The 26,178-nt window shown below is 41.4% G+C and overlaps 1 protein-coding gene across 9 annotated transcripts in view; it reads right to left on the minus strand.

Annotated features, from left to right (window-relative positions):
* Positions 1–25,909, minus strand: part of UNC5D (unc-5 netrin receptor D) — a 534,099-nt gene extending 508,190 nt beyond the window's left edge. For 7 of the 9 annotated variants that reach the window (XM_072763536.1, XM_072763537.1, XM_072763535.1 and 4 more), the window contains exon 1: positions 25,550–25,726. In XM_072763536.1, the coding sequence (XP_072619637.1) occupies positions 25,550–25,652 (103 nt within the window). In that variant the 5' untranslated portion in view covers positions 25,653–25,726. Of the gene's footprint in view, positions 1–25,549 lie in introns of all 9 variants that reach the window. The other 2 variants (XM_072763531.1, XM_072763538.1) reach the window with 2 other exon arrangements.
* Between the last annotated feature and the right edge of the window lie 269 nt (positions 25,910–26,178).

The following is a 26,178-nucleotide window of genomic DNA, read 5'->3' on the forward strand; positions in this document are numbered from 1 at the left end:
ACCAGTTATGTGAGCGAAGAAATTCCCAGATGATTCCAGCCCTGACCATTTTGTCACTTATAAGCATTCAAAATCATCCCTTCTGAGGCTACAGACATCATGCAGCAGAGACAAGCCACCTGCACCGCACCCTGCTCAATTGCTGACCCATACTCATACAATTTGAGAGCATAATAAAATGGCGGCTGTCTTATGCCACTACATTTGGGATTGTTTATTATACAATAGTCCCTGGAACAGATCTTTATATATTTCACTATTAGAACATAATCTGACTACATAAGCTCTGAGCTGTTGAAACTTTCGTACTTACACCTAACTCTGTGACAAACTTCCCGTGCTGTATACTTTCTTCTAATACTTGTTCCTTGAAAGCTTTGATATTTTTTACTATCTGCTTTCTAACAGTATTTGTCAGCAGAAGAATGCATTTCACTTAAATGCCATAATGTTTGGGGCATATTACTTCAGCCATTGTTACCAAGGAAAGGGAAATAAACTCTCTTTCAAGTGGTATATAGCCAATTAACTTTTGGCCTAAAGAAACCTCAAATAAGCTCCTAAGCTATCAAAAATAGTGAAATTTTATAAACTGCTGGAATGAATGCTCATTTTAAACATTCTGAGGGGGGAAAAATTAGAAGTCTGTCCTAATGCTCTGAAGGCTGGTTTTCTTATGAAAAGTTTAAACGCCTACAGTCAGAAGTATATAATTAACCTCATATACCCATTATTCACCTTGAACAATTAGCAACACATGGCCCACCTTTTCTCATCTATATCTTCACACTTTCCCTACACTCCCAGAGTATTTTGGATGATAATCCCACACATCATATTTCCATAAGCATTTCTGCATGCATCTCTGACACAGGGGTCAGCAAACTACTGCCTGCAGGTCAAATTCATCCTGCTGCCTACTCTTATAAATAAAGTTTTACTGGAACCCAGCCACACTCATTCATTCATTGATGGACTGTCTATAGTTGCTTTTATTGACTGAGTTGAGTAGTTGTGTGCAAACCTATGGCTTCAAGCCTAAGTATGATGAAGCCAAAGATTTTTACTCTTTGGCCCTTCTTCAGAAAAAGCTTGCCAACCCTTATGCTAAAAGATAAAAAATTTTAAAAAAAAGGTAACATAATATGTCTTGCTAGTCATTATGGTCCCATACTTAGATTCGTAATATGGTACGAGCTTCTCACTATGATTAGGTAAGAGTTTAAATATAAACTGAAGGCAGTATTTATTATTAACTGTAGTCAAATAAGGTCACTTTAAAATGATCTGGCTCACTTTCTGTCAAGTCAGATTTGATCGTTACTGTTTTTCCTCACAAATACAGAATACAGGGGCATGCCCTCAGACCTGAAGATGCACATCTCTCTCGTTTTCTTCTGGTTTCATCTGCACTTGCCTCATTAGCACTATTTTCAATGTACTGTTTGTGTGTGCAGGAATAGTTATGACCCATCTGCCCATTTATGTAGATTAGTTAAAACCAGAACATCACTTAGCAGTCCCCTGTGAGCCCTGTGGGTTGTGTCAATCCTGCTTCTCCTGGGCTCTCATGTGCCATAGGATGGTCCTGCCTGTAACCCGAGTGGGCTCAGGAGTCAATCTGCGTTTTATATATTTTAAAAGCTTAATGTCTTTTATTATCTTCTAGATACCAAGTTAGATGTGTGATAAAGTTTGGTGCAGGGACCATGGATAATCACTCTAGTATTCTCTATGCGTTTTTTTTTAATATACTTGAAACATTTCATGGGAAAAGATATTGTGCTTTTGCACTCCCAGAGATCATATTGCAAACCCCACTTTGAAGGCTTATGTGGGAATTTTCTTACTCCGTTCATTTACACTTTAAACATCTGCAGTGCCTGAGCAAATAAATCAATGAATTGATAAGCTACAGCTTGTGCTGTAAATTTAGTCTGTATATTCTGTGGCTGGATATAAATGAGCCAATGCTTTCACTCCCCAAAATGTCAACGTATCTTATAAATCACATGACCCAGTTTGATTACATTTTCCCTGGACCAGATAGAGATGACCCATGTAAGTTTTGTATCAAAATACAAAGTGCTTTTTTCCTGGAAAGAATATTAAATTGAATACTGGTATTAATTATAGCCAAAAAAGCCACATGTGAACATTACTTTCAGATAAATTTGTGACAATTTTATACCACTGGAGTTTGCATCCAGTATAGTAGGACATAATAGCATAATTTGTCAAATGAGAAAGTTAAAGGCTAGGAAATTTGTTGACAGCCAGCCACAAGGTAAGTAAGTGGTCAAATGTGGATCATCCAAGAGGATGGGAAGAACTGAAAACATCAACCATGTCATTCTCACTCCTAACGTCAGTTCACTTGTTTGTTTTCTTACATCTACTCTGCCATTATCAAGGCTTAATACCCAAATGCTCTTTTAAAGCCTGAAGTCATAATGTGTGGATATAAAGCTACAGATGTGAAGTTTCATCTTCACTAGGTTGAATATTAAAAAAGCCCACTATTAGTTAAAAAGAAAAATGACAATTTATTAAGTATCCATGATATGTGGCACAGATGAATAAAACACAATCCCTTAAAGTTTAATACAAACTTACAGAAATAGGCAATCTATGCATTGCAACTTAATACAGCAAGTCCCATATTTTAACTACTGGCTTCAGAGAAGAGTGATTCACTCTGCTCAGTGGAATTCTTAGAAGAATTTCCAGTGGGGCTCACCTTTGAAATGGGCTTAGAAGATGAAGTAGGAGTTCATCAGCCCAATAGAAAGGTCAGGCAAATTTGTGTCTTAGAAAAACGCATATGCACAGCTGCAGAGCTGTGAAAGTTCAGGGTATGTTTTTGTGATTGAAGTGTAAAGTATACAGTGGATAGTGGTGAGGGATGAAACCGGAAGAGTCATTGAGGCCGAATTACATTACCAAGGAATGTGTACTTCAGTTTAAAGGCAATAAAGAACGGTTGTCCATGATGCGGAGTAGGGGGGGAATAGTAAAAACCATGCTTTTAGAAACAGATTTCTTAAAGAAAGATTAATTGGACTATGGGACATGGGCAGGTAGCCCAATCTTGCCCTCGTACCTAATATACAAGATTCTATCTCAAATTTATGAAGCTATTGTTTTTTCTAGGTATATAAATCAGTTTGGCAAACAACACAGTTATTTTAAGCACTTTGCTGAGAAATAAAATTTCTTGATCAAGAAATCTCCCCGTGAGGGGGACCCTGTTGTGTGCAGCTGGGATACCAGCAGCCTTAGTTCCCAATCCCAGGAACTACCCCACCCTGGCTTTCCAATGAAGCCCTTCTTAATTCTCTCAATATAATCTTAGCTCTTCTGATTTGGGTAAAATTCTATTTCCTACTGAATACAATGTTTAAATTTAACTATGCTTGAAAAGGTGCTTCCCCCACCTTTTTAAGCTGGCATAGCTGTGTTCAATAGTTAAGTAAGCTTTTAAATCATTTCAAATTGAACCTAATATAAAAGGCCAAATATTTAAGAAGCCTGGGCTGTCTATTGGGCAAATATTTACACAATCTTTAAAACATTCAATATTTATTCACCCAGCCATTATTGTCGTTTCGAAGACATTAGTTGATGTAAATACATGCTAACCAGAAAGAGGGGGAAGAAATGGCTCTGGCAGAGAAGTGGCTCTTATCCTGTTAGCTCTCCTGGTTTTTACTTCCCTGGAGTTTAACAGGCTACAACTTAAGTATTTTTTTCATTTAAAAGGTCCCATTATTAGCTCTTATTAGTTGCACTTAAACTCAGACCCCTCCTCCCCAGGACTGTTAAAATTTTCTGTGCTGGTACATAAGTTTAACATCGTGCCACTGCCTACAATGATCCCCTTACATCATGAAGGTAATCTGGAGAGTTTTTTCATTACTATACCTTGGAGGTATTATTCACACAGGTCAATAAAAAGAGATCAAGAAATAAGGTAGCTATAATGAGCCCATTTTTATTTTTGCTAGCACTGGTTCTATTTAGTAGCATCAGATATATTCTTGCTACAGATATATTTGGCTTCCAACACTGGTGGGGGGAAAAAAAGTAGCTGAAGAGCTTAATTAAAAACATCCTCCTTCCCAAACCTAGCGGCAAAATGAAATTTCTAAATGCTCCCTATTATTCAGCACTAGAAAACAATAACACAGAGTGCTTAAGATTGTTCTCATCAGAGTTAAGAAAATATTTCTGAAAACCATTTTTCCCCCTGTAACAAGAACAACAGTCCATATTTTGCACCAATAATGAGCCTCCGTTAAATACACACATACACACATACACGCACGTGTACACACAAGAATTATCGTTAGGCCAGGTTATATTTCCCTTAAAAGGAAGAGCACAAAGATGAGCACGCAGAGCCCTCCATTGAGGAATAGCTCTGGCTGCCTATAGCATAATAAACTGCTGTTTACCTTTTGGATTCTATTTATGCCACATGCACATTGTTCATCATTATTAAATGATCCTTTTTTATCTTTCTATGACAGTTACATATTTTAACAGGTGACAGTTTGCCTTTATAAGCAGCAAAACACTGGTTTATTAGTATGCTTGTGTGGCATAAAATAGAGTTCATTTTTTACTGAAATAACTGGAGGAAAGAAACATCAATTGTGCACGGTTCTGAATAGCTCAATGGGTATAGAAGGTACTGGCAATAAATTAAGATAGGTTTGCTTTATTTATGAGTCTTAGGTATTCCTTCACAGTTGCTACTGTGCATGAATTTTAAGTGGCCCTTTGATGGGCAAGTCCATCCAAAGCAGTATCATAAACTCTTACACAGTTTCACAATTAATTGCTTTTCTGTAGTAAACTCAAGGAAGAGTGTAACTCTACCACTCTCCCTGTCTCCCAACTAGAGCAGTGCAGCCTGTCTTAGAAGAGAGAGAGAGAGAGAGAAAGAGCGTGTGTCAGAGTCATTACAATACCACAGAGTCCCTGAAATGGCAGAGAATGTTCCTTATCAGTTTTAGACTCTAGAAAACCCCACCCCACCCCAACACATTCTGGAAACAGCCAGCGATGTCCTGGGTATCTTCTTGGAATGAGGGTCTGGGGTAATTCATTGGCCTGCTGATTAATGCTGTGACCCCTGGGTACCCAAAAGAAGATACCACTTCTCGTAAATAGCATTTAAGAACCTCAACTGCCACAAACCTCATATGCCAGTGTTCGCATTTATATTTAATAATAAACATAAATAAGGAAAATCTTGCCTGCAGATAATACTTTGTGGTCTGTGCTTTGGGGAGAAAGCAAACAGCCCATCCAGCACAGAATGCCAACAGCCAGCACTGCCAACGAAGCCTGAGTTAGTAGATCATTTCTATGGCTGCTTATAGTAAGCACCTCATTGGGTAAAATATGGCCCTTTCAAATGATGGACACCCCAGAGGTGTCTACCGTGCACAGGTGTGATGCAGGGGGAAGATAATGGGCCCGGCTGGTGGCTCAGTTATTTGTTTCCTACCTGACAGGTGAACTGTTCTCTCTTCATTTTTGAGGAGACATAACTATACCTGTCATTCTGAAGGCAAAACTCACTCAGGAATACCTCTGCCAAATTCTTGATGGTTATGCTTTCATTCTCAGGGGTCAGAGACTTGGCAAATCAATGCCAAGGAAGGAAGCGGTGTTTTCTTCATTGAATTCTTGAGGAACACCATTTATTTTATCTTAGCATGGGCCTGGGGTGAGGGGGGGCAGGACGATAAGGGCTATTTCTCCTCCAGTAAGTTAAAAAGGGAAAAATAAAATAAAATCCCAGCAACAGAGAAAGCAGTCATTAACTCTCCCCAAATACACATCCCTCTCTCCTCCTCACCCTCCTTCCCTCATCTACCTTTTTACCGGCGTCCACACACACAGGCCCGGAGCATATGTCTTAGACATGTTTTCATTATAGCACTTAAAAAAAAAAAAAAAAAAGATCAGTCAGCTTTTTGCACTCTTCTCTCTCGCTAAAGTTGCTTCTGCCCTTTGAAAATATGAAAGCCCTTGAGTGATTTTATATTTTCAAAGGGTAAAAGTGCTAAAGAGCACTTCTCTATTTCAGAGAGGAGGAAAAAAAGTAAATCAGTCTGCCTAAAGTGTTCACTTGGAAAAGGTAAAAATGAACTACCAATGTGATGGGAGCACCTGGAGTTATATATATACGGCACTCAGGAGCCGAGGGCTGAAAAGCACAACACGAGGCATTGCCTCCACCCCAACCTTTGTGGTGTCTGTTTGTAAGGGAAGGAATACTTCTGGAACTATCACGATGATCCCAAACCTCCTACCTAAAATCCCTCACTCAGCCCGGGGATTATTTCCTCAGGGCTTCAGAGGCTGGGGAAGAGAGGGAGGTTGGGGGGAGAGGGGGTTCTCCGTGCTTCCAGAGCACCCTGTGGTGTCTCACTCCCCGCATTTCCCACAATGTCTTGTAGGTTTACTCTAGCATCTCCTGTAGTAGACGGTAATACTTTTGTTGGCAGTTATAGTATTTTTTATTTCTAGATCCCAGTTTCCAACAGTGACTCAAATACAGTAAGACTGGTAATATAAATGATGATGTATGAATTATTTTAGGCACTTTGCATATATTAATTAATCCTCAAAATATCCCTATGTAATAGGTATTGTCACTTATCCCCATTTTACAGGTAAGGAGACTGAAACGGAGAGGTTAAGTCATTTTCCTATGGCCACACAGCTAATAAGTGCTAAAAACTGAATTCTAACTCAAATACTCTGATTCTAGGAACTGTGGGCTTTATCACTATTCTTCACTCCCTTTCAAAAATAATATAGGCATACAAATAAATGTACCCAAATGGCTTTTGTAATAATTAAAAAATTCAGATCCATCATTTACAATATGAATAATTCCAAAAGAGTTCATTTAACATCTTCCAATTTTATTTCCTTCTCTGCAATCTCAGTTTCCTCCTTTTGAGGACTAAACTTTAAAAACGGCCTTGTAATCTGGCTAGTACCATGCATGAATGTGTTGAATATATGTTAACTCTCCTGCCCAAACACCCGCCAATGGGACTAATTATCTTAGTAGAGTCTCAGGCAATAAAAGCCCAGTCAGAAATACAGGCAACTTATTTTTACCTGAGGTGATCATTTGGTCTATAACTAATATTACCAACTGTTACCAGTTCCTACATCAACTCATGTATATCTTTGTGCAAAGCAAGGTCAGTCATCCATGACACAGACTCCACGGCAGAGAGCTTCCTATTTCAATCTTCTCCTGATGTACGGGAAACCGCCAGCCCTGAAAGAGCAAAGGACCATGCAAGGTAGGGCCCCATCACCAGCCAGAGAAGGCCAGTGGAGTGTGCTTACTGGCCCACTAGAACCTCAGAGAGCCTGACTCCATCATTCCTGAGCTTGCTGTTTACACTATCAAAGAGGAAGACAGGTGTGGTGACCAAGAACATTTGCACGGTAGGAAAAACGGTCATCAGTAAACTGCTTGTACGAGAGACAACAGCTAAGGACAGAACCAAAAGATAAGACTTCAACACATGTTCCCCTAGGGAACGGTTACCACACCTAGTAACTAAGAAGTAGCTGGGAAAACCCACTATAGCTGGCTCTCAAAGGAGTATTATGTCTGAAGACTCCTGGACACCGTGGGACTCTTCATTATAAAATTGGAAGGCGCCTTGATATGAGACAGAAGAGCATATATATGTATTAGAGCTAAACTGACCTGTGTTCTGATCCTCCTCCCTTCCACTGTTACAAGTATGGTCTTAGGAAAGTACATTTGAGCTTTAATTTCCTTATTGTTAAACAGAGAATAATGCCTACCTGACATAGCTGTTGTAGGAATTAAAGCATACGTATACGTATGTCAAGCATCTACCACAATGAGTGGCAAAGAGCAGAGAGTCACATGATCATAAAAAATTAGCAAGCCAGAGCTCAGTTAACACACAAATATTCATTGTAGCTAACTATTCAACCATTCATCTACTCATTTATTCCTTGAATCACTAAAATGTGTCAAACCATAGGTATGCAAAGATTCAAGAAACAACAAGCCTGTCATCAAGGTGTTTTTATATGGAAACATAAACAGGCATTCAACTCACTGCACAGATGACTACCAGCTATGAAACTCCAATACCATTACAGATATGCACACACTGGGGAAAAATACTTCTGTAGCTTAGGAATTTAGAAGCTTTCATTTTGGAGGTAAGGATTTGAACTAAGGGAGGTGGTGGTGGTAAAGGGACAGATGAATTGAAGACATATTAAGTCACAGACTGCCAAAAAATATGGTCTTCAGATTTTTATTGTCTACATCTTAATTACTTCTGATGCATTTAAATCTTTTTAAGAAGAAGGTAAGAGGGGACTTGGCAAAGACTAATTGTTCTAATCTTAATTAATTTTGCCTATGAAAATTCCATATAATTGTTTGTTGCCATCCAAGAAACAAATACAGAATATGAGTGTCTGTAATGATGATTGCTCTTGGGTACCTAGAGACAGGCTTCACCACAACTGAGACAGTCTGCATACATGTAATAACAATAAATATTCTAAACAAATGTATCCCTATTTATCTTAGTCTACAATACTTAGAAGTGCTCATATTAGCCAGCGTCTGATTCATCTTGATGTTGAGATAAAATCCATGATGTGGATGTGGTAACATACCAGGCATAGAAAAACCATCCTTCAAAGTTGTCTTGGGAGTGTTAAAAAAAAAAAATTGTCATTCAGAATTTCAGAGTAGTAACCAAATCACATATCATCCTCACACTGAGAGATAAAGAAATGATTTGGTGGTCTTTTCTCTAGTCACCTCAATGAACACAAAGCAATATTGATAGAAATTCTCAGAAGACACAGCTGTCAAGGGTCTTGGGGTACTACAGCTACAAAGGGTGTGTCCATTAGCTCTGGCCAGTTACTGAAAAACAACAAATATGTGCTATTCTCACATTATCCAAAGCACTGAAGATATGTCATAGGGATACTCAGAATCTGCTACCAAGAAGGCAACATTCTGAAAAGACAGGAAGAGAAGAACTAAAGTATTTGGTTTAGTACTCAGATAACTGGTTGCTCCTCCTTCAAAATGGTAGACGCAGAGAGGAACTGACAGGATTTAGAGGCTAATAGAGGCACCGGGAGGAATGTGGCTTCTACCTGGAGAACTCCCTGGAGTGGTTATTTTTGCATATCTATTGGGATTTTGTTCTCTTGAATACTTTCCTGTATTTTCAAGTTTCTTCTAATAAACACTTGGTGTTTTCAAAATTAAGGAAAAAAATACTTCCACCTAAAAGAACTACTTAGAGTAAGTACAATTAAGCTCCCTTGGGCTCCTTAGTTGTATTAATCTAACCATTTAAGCCTACTCCTGACTTGCGGGATGGAAAAGAGAATGCCAGCTCTGAAACTCCCACTGGCAGCCCTGCTGGCTCACTGACTTAGCTTCCTGAGGTTCTCCTGCCTGGAAGCTCCCAGTAGTAAACAGTGGAGTGAAGGAGACACTCAAGAGTTCACCTTCATGACTTGCAACAAAGAGCAAGTCGGAATGCTCACTCCAGAACTATAATCATTGAAGGCCCAGCTCTTGAACCAAAGCATACTTATTTGTAGCTGGTTCCCTCTTATCTCGTCCTTTCTCCATACTTGTCCTCTTTTTGAACCCTCAACTCAAATGCCTCAGATCCTTAAGTTCTCTTCTGATTATACAAATTCCCAACTATACAGCCTCATTCAATCAGAAACCCAGTGTGCTTTCAACCCAGCCAAACCTCCCTAACATGGGACATTTCAATACTATTATACCAAGTTCTTTAGCTAATTTAGGCTACTGTTATAACAGCTAATATTGTGGAAGTGTATTATCATTCCCATAGGTTTTGTATTTCATTAGACAGGGTAGCACAATGATTCTACCAAAATGAATTATACACCTAAACAATGGAACGACAGAACATACTTATAAGCTCACGCAAAGGTTCTGTTTTTTGTTGTTGTTGTTGTTTTTTTTTTTTTTTTTTTTTTTTGCTTGTCTGGTTCTGCAATCAGAACACCTTGAAAACCTAATGGATTCCAAACATAGCCCTGTGTTAGATGTTGAGAAGATACAGTAAAATACAAAACTATCTCTGCCTTGGTTGGAAAAAATCAAGAGCAAGAGAGACTTATAAATAAAAGAACTAGAATACAGTCTGATTGGTGCAGTACCAGAAATGATGTCAAGGTCTGGAAATACAGCATTCAATAAGGAGAACTTACACTCTAGGTGAGTTGAAAATTCATGGACAGTGGTCCACAAAGACAGCTTTGTTGAACAAGGAGCAAGAACAATGGCATAGAGATGTGAGTGAGCACAACATGCTTGGGAAAATGCCCCATGTCTGGATGTGAAGTGAATGTCATGATTGGCAATAGACTCAATCAGTCTGAGAATCCTGGACTTGCCACATATTCTCTTCACTTTTTTTCTAGTATCTTCATATTAGTTCATACTTCTGGGCAATGCCTGATAGTTCAGTTCTTTCCTACAGAATGGATAATGAAAGGTGTTCTGGAATAAGTTAAAAAAAAAAAAAAGAATCAGAGATCCACCAAGTTGTGTGACCCTGGTCACTGCATTTAAATTCTACAAATCTCAGTGATCATCGGTGGGCAAACACAATGAACCTCGTTGGATAATATCCCTTTATTTACAAATCCCAGTTTCGTTCAATGATTTGTCAAATATCTGTTAAGTGAAAGACCATATTCTGTCTAAAGATAGCAAAGATGAATAAAACACCATGTCTGATTTCAAAAATTCACATATAACGGAGCAAAAGAGAAATAAACCTCCCTAACAGTAGTAAATAGTTGCCTAAATATAATACATAAGGCAACATGTGATAGGTAGAAGTAACAAAATGCACATAATAAATGCCTAAAATAATGCCTAAAAATAATACATAAGGCAACATGTGATAGGTAGAAGTAACAAAATGCACAAGACAAAGGAAACTGTGGGGTAGTTTAAAAGCACAGCAAGGAGTCCAGTTAAGTAGAAGGCACATAAAGAGATGGGGGGGGGGGGGGGATCAGAAAGGTTTGCTGGAAATGTTCTAAAGACAATTTAATGTCAGACCAAAAAATATCTATGCATATATGAAATGTTCATATGTTACAAAGGTGACATCATAGATCATCAGAGAAAGTAGGGGACCTCTCAACAAATGGTTCTGGAACAACTTAGTACGCACATGAAAGAATGAAATGAAATCTCTAACTCAAACTCTACATGGAAAAAAAGAAATAAAAATGTAGTCTAGGTGGATTAAAGGCAAAAATATGAAAAACCAAACTATACAATTTAGAATATAGGAGAATGTATTTAATTACATTTAGGAAGGATTTTCTAAGCATAACACAAAGGAGCTCAGCATAAAATGACTGAAAATACTGATTACATTAAAATTGAAACAAGTTCATGAGAAAATAATACAAAATATTCAATCATCAGGAAAATATCATAAAAAAAACTAGAAGAAGAAATTTCAATCACCTGTAATACATTAAGGAGTACATACATATAAAACATGTATAACACATATACACTTAAAACTACTACAATTCAGTAATATACAATAATAGAAAAAATGAGCAAAAGACTTGAGTAGGTGTTTCACAGAAGAAATATAAATGGCAGTGAGGTATAAGGAAGAATGTTTAACTTCGTTAGTAATCAGAAATATGAAAATTAAGTCTATGCAGAGATAATCATATTATAACCCACTAAAAATGAGCAGAATCCTCCAGGCCTAGAAATATCAAATAGTAGCTGATGGGAAAGGATGAGAACTCACAAACTCACATACTGAAAAACAATGTGACATCGTCTGGAAAATTTAAGATGCTTGCGTTCTCGACCTTAATAACCTGCTCTTAGGTAAGAAACACTTGAAAATGAGTACCATTAGATATGCATAACAAAGTTCCTAGGAGCACTTCTACAAAAGAAAAAAATCTGAACAGGCCTAAATTTCACTGACAGCAACATAAGTCAATTAAGGCTGAGTCACACCATGGAATATTGTATCTGAGGGAAGTGAATCAACAACAGTACATGTAATAAGAGAGATGAAACACAGTCTTGTCGTGACAACAACTGCTGAGAAATATGTAGACTCTAATTTAAATACATCTCAAGAAGAAGCAAAAGTAAACTGTGTTTGGGTAGAAGTACATACATATTTGTTTTAGCTATTTTTTCTTAAAAAAAAAAGAAAACAAGGAAATGATGAGCACAGAATGCAAGAATGATTACTTCTAAAGGAGAATCCAAGTGGTGCATTACAGGAGAAACACACACAAGAGTCAAATGGTGACAGCGCCCCATTTCTTACCTGCAGTGCTCAGCGCACAACTGCCCAGTTTAATTTTATGTTTTAAAAAACTATCTATTCATACACAACAATAAGATTACAAAATGTCTTACAGTTTACATATTTGATTTCATAAATAAGGAACCACTGGTAGTTGTGAACAGGGCAGTACTATTAGAAATGCTTGGGGTGGAAAGATACCCTACACCAAGTTGCCCTGGAATGGCCATGGTGTCCCTGCCTGCCTCTCTGCATCAACAGCAGTGGTGTGGACTGTGACTCTGACCTACACTGTAGGAGGAGCTGCACTGCCTATATCCTTCAGACACCAAGGCTAGCACAAAGATATTAATCCAACACATAAGTACGATGACTTACTGTTTATGTCCTGGGCCAAGGTGATGTTCAATGATGCCTCAAGGGGCTAGGAATCTATGAGCCCTGGGCTTTTGTCCAGAGGGGAAATATGGTACAACCTCCAAACCTAGGTTCCTTTTTTTTTAAATGTTTTTTTAAGTTTTGACATATTTATTCATAAGAGAGACAGACACATAGGCAGAGGGAGAAGCAGGTTCCCTGCAGGGAGCCCCATGCGAGACTCAATCCCAGGACCCCAGGATTATGATCTGAACTGAAGGCAGACGCTCAACCACTGAGCCACCCAGGTGCCTGGATTTTTAATATATAATCCCTCTCATATAATCTCATCTCTTTTAGTAATACCCCAGTTGTTCCCTCCTAGCAGATGTCTAGCTCCCAAAGGCTGAAATGTGTTGTGCCGATATCCAGTCTCACTCATCTGGGACACAACGTGGAAAGATGACGCCTAACACAGAAGGGGAGGCAAATGCTGAGCTGTCACCTTTAATCTCTTAGTGATTCTCAAATTACTTCTCTAAATTTCAAAACAAGATCAGAACCTACATTTATATACAATCAATGTAACCATTAAGTCAGTGGCTCTCAGTCTTGTATTCCCAAACTGAGATTCACCTGGGCAACTTAAAAAAAAAAAAAATGCCAGTGGGTCATCCCCCCGGAGACTCTGACTTGATTACTCTGAGGTAGATAGAGGCCCTTGCCACAGCTGACGGAGAACAATAGAATGACCCTGTCGTCATAATTTAAGTTATACACATATGGATTTCTGTAAACCAGGGTCACACGACACTTTGGGTGCTCATCTTTAATCTACTGTTTCGATAAAACTGTTTAAACATAAACTGTTAAACATCATTTTTAAGCTCAAAACAAAGTTGATGCCCACACACATTCAAAGGACCCGCATATGGTTTTCTCCCCCATCCTGGCTGACAACACTACAGACATCTGCCTTTCTGCTAAGTTTGAGAAAATAGCATTGCTGTGATGACCAGGGATTTGTAGATCTAAAACCTGACCACCAGTTCCAGCAGCAAGATCCTACACTGATAACTGCTAAAAATAACCAGACCCCAATTATTCTGACACCTCACTCCAAGAATCAGAAGTTTTTCCACGCCCTATGTGTTTAACACTTTCCCAGCAAGGTGGCTTGGATATGAATAATCATCATGATCCAGTCCCCAGAGTTTCCACACTCCAGCTCAACCACAGGGATTGCTTTTTGCAAGTTATCATGGCCTTCAGAGGTGCAGAATTCATTTTAAAATAAGGAACAATAGGGATCGCATGAGAAGCAGCAACTGAAGCTTTTAAAATTATATCCAGTCACTCTCTTTGAATGCAGATGTATAGCCTTTTGAGGGTACCACTAGCATACTGCTGCCAACATCAAAAGCTCTCTTAGAAGAAGCACAAGTCAAATGCTTATGCACATTTGAAGTCTGTTCCACCTACTGTCCTCAGAGTGTCCAAACATTACATCCACTTGAATAACACCGCCTTATAACAGGCCCAGTTGACCATTCAAATTGCAAAGTGTTACCTTCTCACCACACCTGAAAATCCAGATTTACACAGGGAAAAAAAAAACAGAAATTGGAAGTGATTTACTTACCCAGATACGAATTAGCAGCTGTGTGGCAATACCATTCTGAAAGTATATCCGTTGCGTAAAGCATAGCTCACAGCGCTAATATCACATTGTATTAGTGGAAATGCAGTTAATATAAGATTCTTCCCTATGTACAGATTTTTAAAATAATGACATTTAGAAAGGATTTCGGGCCTGCTAGTGATTATAGTAGGTCCAAGATACCAATTCAGTATTTGTTCATACTGAACACACTTACTACCAAGGATCAGAAGTAACTGAGACCAAAGCTCAAGACTCACCCCAAATTTCATCCCAGCATAAAACAAATCTATAATGTAAACCCTTTCTATGACATTAATTAGCTCTGCTACACTGAACTAACTAGAGTCCCTCAAATCAAAACCCCAACGTTCTGGGACTAAGACCTGACCCAAGAAGGGAAAACTGTATTCTTTCAAAGGTATTTAGAAAAATATAAACATTTTAAATGAAAGGAAGACATCCTTTAACAGAGAGGAAAAATGATCAATAGTCTTTAGTCTCCTGGTATCATTTCTTTTGAATTCCTTTGTGCCTCTATTGATTACTTTTGTTATTATAGGCCTGGAGAGGAAGAGAGGTAAGAATGACATTGAGAAAGGGAAGATCTGGATTCACAAGCGAACTCCAAAAGAAATGACCTGTAAAAATCAAAAAAGCTACTTTGCTTCTCTAGACTTTGGTTGTTCAAGGAGAAAGTTGGTCTTTGTCCTAGTAATTTTAGGATACTTTTCAGGGATGTAATCTGATGATTTTCTTCTAAGAGCAGAAAATAGAAGTACCTAGAAACTTGGTGATCAAATTAGTGTTTATCAAATGTTAGATGGATGGCCATGTAAATGCTTTCTATCTTCTGCTTTTAGACAGTGTGTGTCCACAAAGCTAAAGGAAGCTTTAGAAGTGCAGCTCAAACAAAGAAAGACAAGTTTTGCACACAAGAACTGACTGGCTCCCGATCCTTTAACTCTCTTCAAAAATGCACCAAGGTCATTGAGACAAATTGAGAGCCTGAGTGGTCTATAGAGTGAGTTTTGTTCATCAAAGGTGTTTTATTAAAACAATGTGAGAAGACTTTGAACCTGGAAACATAACATTTCATAAGTCTGGTTTCTCTTAGAAAAAAAAAGTCAATCAATAGTGCAACCATAGTCCCTTGCACCCAATTGAGCAAAAATGAGCTATAATGGGGGTGGGAGTATCCTCACTCCAGCTATTTTCCAAGCAACCCACTTCAGTTGCTAGAGTTGCTTGTATCTGCATTAGTTTACAACCACTGATGTAAGAGAAACTGATACCTAGAAATAAATGTTTTATTGTGTTGGTACCATCCTCAAGATGCTTAAGCCAAGGCCTACCAACAACATTCCTGAAGTCCCACTACCTTGTCTTGGAAATTCTACCCCACGACATTTTTTTTTTATGATAGTCACAGAGAGAGAGAGAGAGAGAGAGAGAGAGAGAGGGGCAGAGACATAGGCAGAGGGAGAAGCAGGCTCCATGCACCGGGAGCCCGACGTGGGATTCGATCCCGGGTCTCCAGGATCGTGCCCTGGGCCAAAGGCAGGCGCCAAACCACTGCGCCACCAAGGGATCCCATGACATTTTTTTTTGAAGGTTTTGATACATATCTAAAATGCCAAGAAATGCTTCCTGAAATGATTTTTAAAAAATACTGTGAACAAAAGATACAGGAAACAATAGAGGGCATCACAAAGTGTTAGTGCATGAAGGAGCTTTATAGGTAATTTATTCATTTCTTTCTTGCTTTAGAAACTAAAAGAACCAGAGAATGAAGGGACATGTGGAAGGATATGTGGCCTTGAACAACCCAGGCCCATGACATTGCTTAAAGGAGAAAGGAGTTTTAGAGAAGGGAGTGATGGCAGGAAGAAACAGGCAGGGGTGCCCAGGTGGTGGCGCAGTTGGTTTAGCATCTTGGTTTCAATTCAGGGTCCAGAGATTGAGCCCTGAATGAAGCTCCACATTCAGCGAGGGGTCTGCTTGAGATTCTCTCTCTGCCCCCACTCCTGCGGTCACACAAGCTCTCTAAAATAAATCTTAAAAAAAAAAAAAAAAAGAAACAAAGATTTGAGGGTTCCATGAGAGAACCTTGGAGAAAGGCAGAAATGGAAGTACCTAAATTAAGAAGCTGACTTAGAAGTCAAAACTGTATCTACATCTCAAGTGTGTTATTAATGCCATTTAAATTAATAGCACAGAACTTTAATGATCTAAATTTGCTATAATGATGATATATGACATTCTGCTAATATATAATACATACACAGATATCCATGCATTAAAGCACTTATCACCTTGACAATTATTAATAATTGGCTGTACAAGTGATGGTCCTCTCTGCTGCAGGATATGATACAGTAGAGCTGTCTTTTCGCATAGCCATTCCAGAGGTTGACATGCATTTCAAGCTGTCTGCTAAACTGGAGAAAATATTAAATGTGTTGAGTGCGGGGTTTTTTGCTTTCTTTTTGTCTCAATGTGAAAAAGGAAATGAATGACAAATCCTTTATTCAGCTTTAATTCTTTAAAGCAAACCCCCAGATACTTACATCCCACCCAAATTTCACATTAACAAAACCTGTGAAATAAATAAATAAATAAATATAAATAAATAAATAAACCTGTGAACCTCCTGACTGTTTTTGTTGTTTGTTTGTTTTTCTTAAGGGAAACAACTTTGGAAATCTGATGCAAGCTACAGGCAATGAGTGTAGCTTCTGGTCCCAAGACTAAGGGAGATATAAGGGTTGACGATTTAGATCCAGGATAGTTAAACTTTTTCTAGCCTCTTTCAAACGGCTTATAACACATATTTGTCTGGTAAAGAATTTTATCTGGTGGTCTGTACTTTTTGGCCCTACCTATTTTTAAAGATAGTTTGGAAAACTATTAAAGACACACCGATGAAAATTTTTATTGGAGGTTTAATTGCATTGTGCCATGCCACTACTTTCAAGTACAAACTTAAAGACCTTAATCTTGTTTTACAAGTGTACACAAGAAGAAAAAAATAAAGCACAAACACTCAAAATTAATAATAAAGACAAAGTATTTAAAAGCTATGCAGGGGGGATCCCTGGGTGGCTCAGCTGGATAGTGTCTGCCTTCAGCTCAGGTCATGATCCGGGGGTCCTGGGATTGAGCCCCACATCAGGCTCCCCACTCAGCAGAGAGTCTGCTTCTCCCTGTCCATCTGCCCCTCCCCACTGCACGCATATGCTCTCTCCCTCTCTGCTCTCTCTCATATAAATAAATAAAAACCTTTAAAAAAAGAAAGCCATGCAGATTGAGGAGCTAGTAGTCTATTTCTAAAGAGTCTGGTTTGTAATGGCATCTTTAAAAATAAAACCAGAAACTAATTAGTGATTTTACCTACTTTAATGAACACTTTAATTCCTTTGATGAAGAAAATATTATTGCCTAACGAGTTCCTCAGAATATTTGACATACAACTTTTGCTATACTGCAGTATGCCATTAGTGATATATTCACAATTTTACTTCTCTCCAATCACTTCTGACCCATTTCCCAGGCGGGGCCATCTCTGTTTGTAACTATGAGAATCGTAATACCAACAGACCAAGAAGGCAACACAGCTCATCTAAAATTTGTATTCACTTATTTCTCTGACATCATATATCATGCAACCACAGCCCTGTCTCAAACGTATTGTGAGCAAAATGTCGTATCATCTGGTTCGGTTCTAATCAACCTATCTGGTAATAAAACAGGATTCCATGGTAAAGAAATCCAAAAGGCCCAGAAACCAGCTGGAGGCTCAGCTTCTAGTCCTGGTACTATTTACGGCTACCTACCTGGCCTTGGTTGAAAAACCTCTCAATCTAATTTTATCATCTGTTCAATATCAGGGTGGATGTGAAAATACAAAGCAATCGGACTTGTGAGCCCACCTTAAAAAGGTCAGGTTCCATGCAAATGAATTATTGCTCAAAACAGGCATCCATGAGATTGTCACTCTTCGACTTAACCATCTTTCTAGTACAGTCTGTCTAGGAAGGTAGACTTTACAATCTAGTTAAGGGAAAAAACAAATATAAAACTCTTTTATAGTTTTTAATTATTTCTCTGGCAATTAAATTTTCCTAAGTTATTTTATCAAGTATTAAATAAGTTTTAGCAAGTTTAGCCTACATAATATTCATACCTTAACATAATAGGGTTGGAGTAAAAACTATTGGTTGGCATATGCCATTGGACAGGGACTGCCAGGTGCTGGGTAAGTAACAGTAGATCATAAGGGGCCCTGTCAAATAGAGATAACTATCTCGCAGCAGAGAGACCCCAAACAGCAGCAACACATGCTATTGTGACAGCCACAATCCCACTGGTGGGGGAGCCTCCGTTCGCTATATGAACAGTGCTTTGCTTTTTTGAACCAACTGGTTTTACTCTACCTCTTACTTAGCTATAGCCTCGTTCTCTCATTATCCTGAATTCCAGATCATTTTAAGTGCAGGTACAGCCAAGGAACAACAGAATGAAGGAGTGACCCAGAGGAGTAGAAAAGCTTCTTATTTAACAGACTTTGGGCAAACTGCTCAACTTCTGAGGGACTCACTTTCTCTTTATTACATGCAAACATCAGTCCTCAATTACTTCAAAAGAGAATTTGGGACTTTTCAAATATTGCATCTGTCCTTACAAATGCTGAAAGCAGGACAGGGTATCATCTCAAAACGGAGCTCCAGAATGTGTTAGTTTTATGAGTGGCTGCATGTTTGTCTGAGTAAAAACTGACATTTGTGTTTACCGATTCTTGTATTGGCATTTTAAAAACAGTCTTACACTGAATTCCACTTCTTACTGGCATGCAAGTGAAAAGCAATACTGAAAATACAAACCCTGAATTATTATCACCTATAGCCCTGCTACGCAAAGTGTGGTCCACGGATGGGGTCATCTAGAAGCCCTTGAGAAATGCAGAATGTCTGGCCCCTCCCCAGATCCACTAACTCAGAAGGTGCATTTTAAGGAGCTCTGCAGTGATTCAAATGCACATTAACATTTGAAAAGCACTGATTTGTGAGTTTCAAAGATATTACCAGCTTAGCTTCCATAACCCATGATCATTTGGTTTCCCCTCCTCTCCGAGAGTTTATTAAATTAAATTCAAATAAAGACGGTAACTAAAAAAGCACTGTTGCTAGCAGAAGCCACCAATCACTTTCACACTGCTCCCAACAACACGCGTACAAATATATTCAGAGGCAAATTTCTCATCCAATATTTAGAAAATAAATTTGCTTTTATAGTAAGTTATCAAAATCTGTGAATGATATTACACAAAACATAGCTATGCCAGTGCTGGTTGAGCCTCTGAAGTATGCAGGGCGATTTCTTCCTGTGCCAGCCTGCCAATCACCTACCTTCTGGAACTTCTGCACTATCATTTTCCCTTGGACTTACCTGATCAAGAAATTACAACACCTGATTTTTTATAACAAGAAAGTATCTGCGAAATTCATTCGTATTAAAGCTCCACAACGTTGCCGTGCCGTTTTCCCCACACGATTCCTCTGGGTCTTACAACGCCAGGTTGGGTTGGTGGGATCCTCTCTTTCTGGGGAGGAAGGCTCTTTTGCACTTTATGAACCACAAACTTGGTGACAGAGAGTCAGTATCTGCATCAGGGCTAGGGAGGCTGTCATTGACCTCACTTGGAAGGCAGCTTTTGGCTTTCCAGTTTCCATGTTTAAGAAACAAGGAACTGGCCACTGAGGAAGAGTTCGGGCCTCACCTTACTCTTGTCTTGTTAGAAACAGTATTAGGAAATACTTTGAGTCCTGCACTGGTCTGATGTCCTGAGAAGCATAATACAGGTGTACTGCTTCTACTCAAGCGCCAGACACACTACCCAGTATTTCTGCCCCTAATTTCTAGTTCAGTAAAGTCGGTGCAGTGGGGCAGGTGTAAGGCATAAAATACGTGGTACACCCCGTACTGCGCACACACACCCGCTTTCAGAAGAAATACTCCAAAAGCACAACAGAGTTTGCAGCGGATTTCTCAGGCAGCCCAAAGTGAATACATTAACATCCACCTAATTCTGAAAATTATCTACACACAGCATGTGTATGCGCACAGTAAGGCCATACGATGCAATGTGGCACAAACAATTAAAAGTTCTTTTCAAAGTGGAAATGCAAAATAGAACGAATATCTATTTTCTATAAATGAATCTAGCCATCTGCCTCGAAAGAGCAGCAGCAGGAGTACCCAAAGCAGCAGAAACAGCAGCCTCTGGTGTTAACAATCTACTCTCAAATCTCATGCTCCACATTTCCCCGGCAAACAAGGCTAAAAATACAAGACATGCAACAAATAGTCTCTTGGGATCTGCCATTCCATGGATGGTGTATTCAATCAGAGTAATATTTCTGTTGAAATTCAAAATTGAAAAAAAAAAGCAAGCTATCATATTAGAAACTGGCATTCAGAATTTTAAGTGTGAATCCAATCCCAAAGTATATTGAGCTGAATGGTGAGAGGGTGGTTGTTTTCATACAACATAAATCTCTGAGATTTATCTGAATATATTTATAGATTTATTTAAGCTACTCTGAATTCCTCTACAACTCTCACAGTTATAGAGAAATAATTTTAGTCCTTTTGTCACCAAAATATAAGGGTCATTTTATTTTTGGCATCGTTCTGAAAGCAGTCCTATCAGAGTGTAGGTTCGAATCCAGGCTCTTCCATAAACTAACTCTGTGGCCTTGCACAAGTTATTTAACCCCTCTTTGCCCTTTTTTCCCCCATGTTAGAAACGAGAATATTACTTACCTCACAGTGTTAAGGACTAAATGAGTTAACATACATAAGCTATTTAGACTAATCAATGGCACACACTAAATACGATAATTGCTATTATTATGTCGCACTCAAAAAAGGCTACAAAAATGCCTTCTCCTAAGGAACAGGCATAATATAAAGAGTGGTTGCAACACAATGGTAACTTCTCACGCCAAAAGCAGCCATTTAGCAAATGAGGGGGAATGAGCTGGCCAGGATCTTCACCTGGAGTATGCAGCTCTCATTACAGGAATGTTCCATTTGGTTATTTGGTCATGCCATTAGTTCATGAAGACATCAGAATGAAGAGGACAGAAGAGAAGACGATGGCATGGCTGGTCAACTGGCACTCTCCAGAGTATAGGACGACAAGGATTGATGGCAAAAGTGCAATCGAGAAGCATCCCCCTATTGGGACTTTCTATGAATGGGGCACCTGTCCTTTCAGATACCTGTATCTTCACAACTACCTTCTTTAAGAGGATGTTATAGAATAAACCTTTATCTGGACATGCATCTGTCTTTGGGATTAGATTTGAATGCATGTAGTCTGGGTCTCTATCCTTCATATTCAAAAAAGAAGAAAAGGCACAAAGGAGTGGTATCAAATGTCCACTACCTCCCGTACAACTGATTCCTTGAGAACCCTTTAGAGTTGGCAATATTTTAAGCTGGGTACTATATATGGCAGAAAGAGGACAATAAAGTCATCGAGACCATAGACCGAAGAGTGCTTCCTTCACTAGGAAGACAGCAGGGTCTGGAACTATCTGACCCACCCAGTCATACCATTCGGAGAGCTCATGGAGGATTCCTGGCCCCATAGCCTTTCCCACCAAATGGGGTACCACTTACAGAACCACACACAGGTCACTCAGAGAGTGAGGAAGGATATTTATTTTTCAAAGTAAGACCCCCGAAAAAGGACAAGTGCTTGCCTTCTAAGGGCCAGATCAGAACAAGTAATGTCTTCTTAAGAACTAAGATACTTAGAGACATTTCTTGAGCAGAACACTTTGTTGGGTAGGAAAAGAAGGCGCCATGGGACTGTCTGAGCTGAGAGCAAACAACCCAAGAGTCAGAAAAAGACAAATCTGGAAGGAAATTGGGAGAAAAGACGCTTTCCTCATAGCACTATGTAGGGATAGTTCTTTTGTGGAAAAGGAACAGAATGAGAAAGGCCAGGCGTAGGGGAGGTTGGGGAAGGAGGCAGGAGCATATAAAGTTCATTAAGAAGGAAATAACTATAGATTTTCAAATGTATGAATCAGACAGATAAAAGGATTTAAGTATGTGTAAACCATCTGACCCTATTTTGCACAGAAAATAAATGTGTATCTCTCTTGCCCTTAATGCATTACTATGGCTATTATAAGGAAGATGTCATTGTCCGGGAAATTTTTTAAAACAAGGAACTGTGTGTAAGTTTAGCCTATCTAAGATTACCTCCCTCCCTGCCTTTAAATGAGGCTATCTTTATGTACAGTATCTAATATAAGAATCACAACCAGATCTACAGCACTATTCCTGTTTTTCAAAGAACAAAAACAAATCAACATGACAACACGATGTAGATTCAATTAGCACTTGGCAGGTCATGAATAACTTTTAAACAATCTTCTTTTAAGCTGGAAAGTGTTAAAATATACAGTAATCATGGCACCAAAGTGCCTTCCTTACAGTTTGCCAGCAGTCAGGAATATAAATCTTAAGAGGTAAGTCTTGTTTGCAAAGGAAGGAGCCAGAACATTGCTCCTTGGGCTGTAACAGTTTTTATGAGCAGTCTCTCTTGTCCCAAGTACCTTCCTCTTTGAGTATATTCATTTAGAGCCAATCACTCCAAACCTCCCTCTGATTTTTAGATGGTTACATTAAGTATGAAGGAGAAGAAAATGAAAAAGAAAAAAAGTTGGTGCAATCATCTTGCACACAAAAGATAAGTAACTGTAGAGAAAATGTTACTGAATTGTTAATTATTCTTGGGTCTTCAAAACAAATGGCATAATTCTATATACCCTGTTGTTTCAGGCGACAAAATACCTTGGTTCAAATCCACATGAAAAGGCTTGCAGAAAAAAAAAAAAATTCCTTGAATAAAGAAGAACAACCTAGGGCCAACTCCACAGTGTCTGGTGAGACTACTCAACAAACATGCCAAAGAGTGCACCTCACCTTGATTCTAATGAATGGACACGGTCCCAAGCTGGGAGAACTTAAGTAACACTGAAACACCCCCATGGTTCTGAAAATTCCAATTGTGCCCACCTGTCCAAAGCCAGGTGCATGGAGCTTCACGGGCTCCAGAGCCGGCTTACTGCTCATTTCATATAGAATCTCTGACAGGTGCTAAGGAATGGGCTTCATACCCCCAAACATAAAATACTACAAGGGAAATACTAGATATACTGCTCTACTCCATGTGTCTTGAACATTACTATGATCTGTGCAAGACATTTTGTTGTAAATAAGCCTGCAGAGTGTACAGTATGTTTTCTAGGAGACCTTTAAAGAACAGCTTGCAGACAAGAGGTGCTAGCCTTAGTTTCACAGCCAGCAAAACTCCATCCAAAGAGGCTTCTGGCATGTCCCCACCTCTTGTTTGGAGCTGGCTTCAGGACAACTCCACCAACCAAATTCCAAGGGGTCAGTATGTGAAGTCAGTCACTCTTAGTGGAGTATTCCACATCAAATAGCAAGTAGGAATTCAGACATTTAGATAATTCAGAAAAGGCCCATTTTCCCCCATAACAGTGTATTAAAAAACAACTCAAAGCTGACTTTGCAAGGAGGCATTCTCCCTAGTAAATTAAATGGCTGAAGCTTATGCTTCTAGCAAGGGAAAGAACTAGGCTTCACCATAACCCAGTGTGTGCAGTCACCGAGGCTCATTTTTAAATCTTTGCTGCTTTTTAAAAAGCCAGCTCTGAAAGAAGAAAGAAAGAAAGAAAGAAAGAAAGAAAGAAAGAGAAAAAGAAAAAGTTTTCAGGGAATGAAATGCAAATAGTCACTGAACAGGATCATAAAACAGAAAGCCTCTACCCACCTCTTTTTCTTTCTTTCTTTCTTTCTTTCTTTTTTAATTCTTCATCCTAGGCACCCTGACTGCTTTTTAACACACCGTTAGCTTTCATAAAAATTAGATTAGACTGGTTCTTTCGTGATCCTCGTCAACCCCTTCCAGCCTTTTCTGCCTCCCGGCTACCGGTTCTGTTGGGGCCAGCGGAGAGCCGAAGGGGAGGCGGTCAGCTCGGTCCCCCTCTCGCCAGACAGGCGTCAGGTAAACCATCGGGCGCAATGACACATCCTAAACCTAAAGGATGGCACGCGGGGAAGGGGAAAGGTGAAGATGGGCGGGAAGGAGAAGCTTCGGGATTATTTCAAAGGTAAAGCCACAATATTCAAGCTACGTCTGAAATTGCCTCTGATCATCTTCAAAACAAGTCGGCGGGATTTGTCTTTAACTTGATGCCCCCGGTTCTCGGTCACGGTGGAGGTGAGACCAGTTGCAAAATGTTACTCCACTGGAGTCCAGAGAGAGGGAGAGAGAGAGAGAGAGAGAGAGAGAGAGAGAGGAGGGGATCTGGGAAATGGGGTTGCCGTTCCGGAGTCAGCAAGGAGCGGTGGTTTCCCCGCGGAGCCCCGCGCTCCGGCTCCGGCTCCGGCTCCGGCTCCGGCTCCGGCTCCCGCTCCCCGCTCCCCGCTCCCCGGCCGGGCTCGGCGGGCGCAGCTCCCCGGCTCCCGCACAGCACAGCGCGGCCTCCTCGGGAGCAAGCCCAGGGCTGTCCAGGACCTCGGGCCGGTGTCGCCCGCGGGGTGCCCAGCCCGGCGCACTCCAGCTCGGTGCTGCTCCCCAGGGGGAGGCGCCCGCTCCGTGGGAGCCCCCCACGCGGACTGCCGCAGCCGCCCCTCGCCGGGCGCTCCCGGACACCGCGATGCGCCCACCCGTGGTCTCGCGCCTCGGAGGCCAGTGGGGCGGGCAGGGGCGAGGGGGGCGGGCAGGGGGGGCGGGGGCGCTGCTCCGGTCCGCAGCAGCTGGGGAGGGCGCAGAAGACGCGGCGGCGCTGGGGTCCGGGTCGGGGCCCCGCGCACGGCAACCTGTAGGATCGCGGCTGCTGGCAAACTTGGGTGGGAGGCCGCGGCCCCCCGAGTCCTCCCCGGCGGCCGCGCGCACAGGTGCGGGCGCAACTTGGGAAGCCGGCGCGGCGGGCGCGGGTCCGCTCAGGGTGGCCGTCGCCGTCGCCGTCGCCGTCGCCCCCGCCCCCGCCCCCGCCCGCCCGCCCGGGCTTACCTCGGCCAGCCGCAGCCCCCGCCGCCCAGAAGCAGAGCCCCAGCCACGGCAGCCAGCGGCGCGCCCCTCCGGCGCCTCCTCCCGCGGCGGCCGCCGTCCCCATGCTCCGCGCCCCGCTCGCGGTCCGGCTCCTCTTCCACGCGCCGGGCGCCCGGAGAGGCGCGGCCCCCGAGGGCTTCGGCGAGCGGCCGCTCCCCGCGGCCCCTACAGCCCCGGGGCAGGGCGCCCCCAGCCGCCGCCGGCCGGGCCCCGGGAGCCGGCACGCGCCCCCATCGCCTCCCTCCGCGGCCGCCGCCGCCGCCGGAGTCACGGGCGTCCCCGCAGCAGCCGCGCCGCGCTCCCGCCGCCGCCGGGTCCCGGACTAGCGGGCGCAGGAGCGGGTCCGCAGCGCTAATGAGCTCCCCGCGGCCGCCCCTTCCCCACCCCTCGGAGCGGCAGCCAATGAGCCGGGCCGGGGCGGGGCGGCGGCGGGAGCGCGGGCGGGGGCCGGAGGCGCAGGTGAGCCCGCGGCGGCGGCGGCGGCGGCGGCCCGCGCCCCCGAGCCCCGGCGCCCCGCGACGCCCCCGCCCCGCCCCGCCCCCGCCCCGCCCCGCCCCGCCCCGCCCGGGGCCGCCGACCGAGGCCGCAGC

The sequence above is a fragment of the Vulpes vulpes genome, chromosome 7, assembly GCF_048418805.1.
Source record: "Vulpes vulpes isolate BD-2025 chromosome 7, VulVul3, whole genome shotgun sequence".
In the NCBI taxonomy this organism is placed as follows: Eukaryota; Metazoa; Chordata; class Mammalia; order Carnivora; family Canidae; genus Vulpes; species Vulpes vulpes.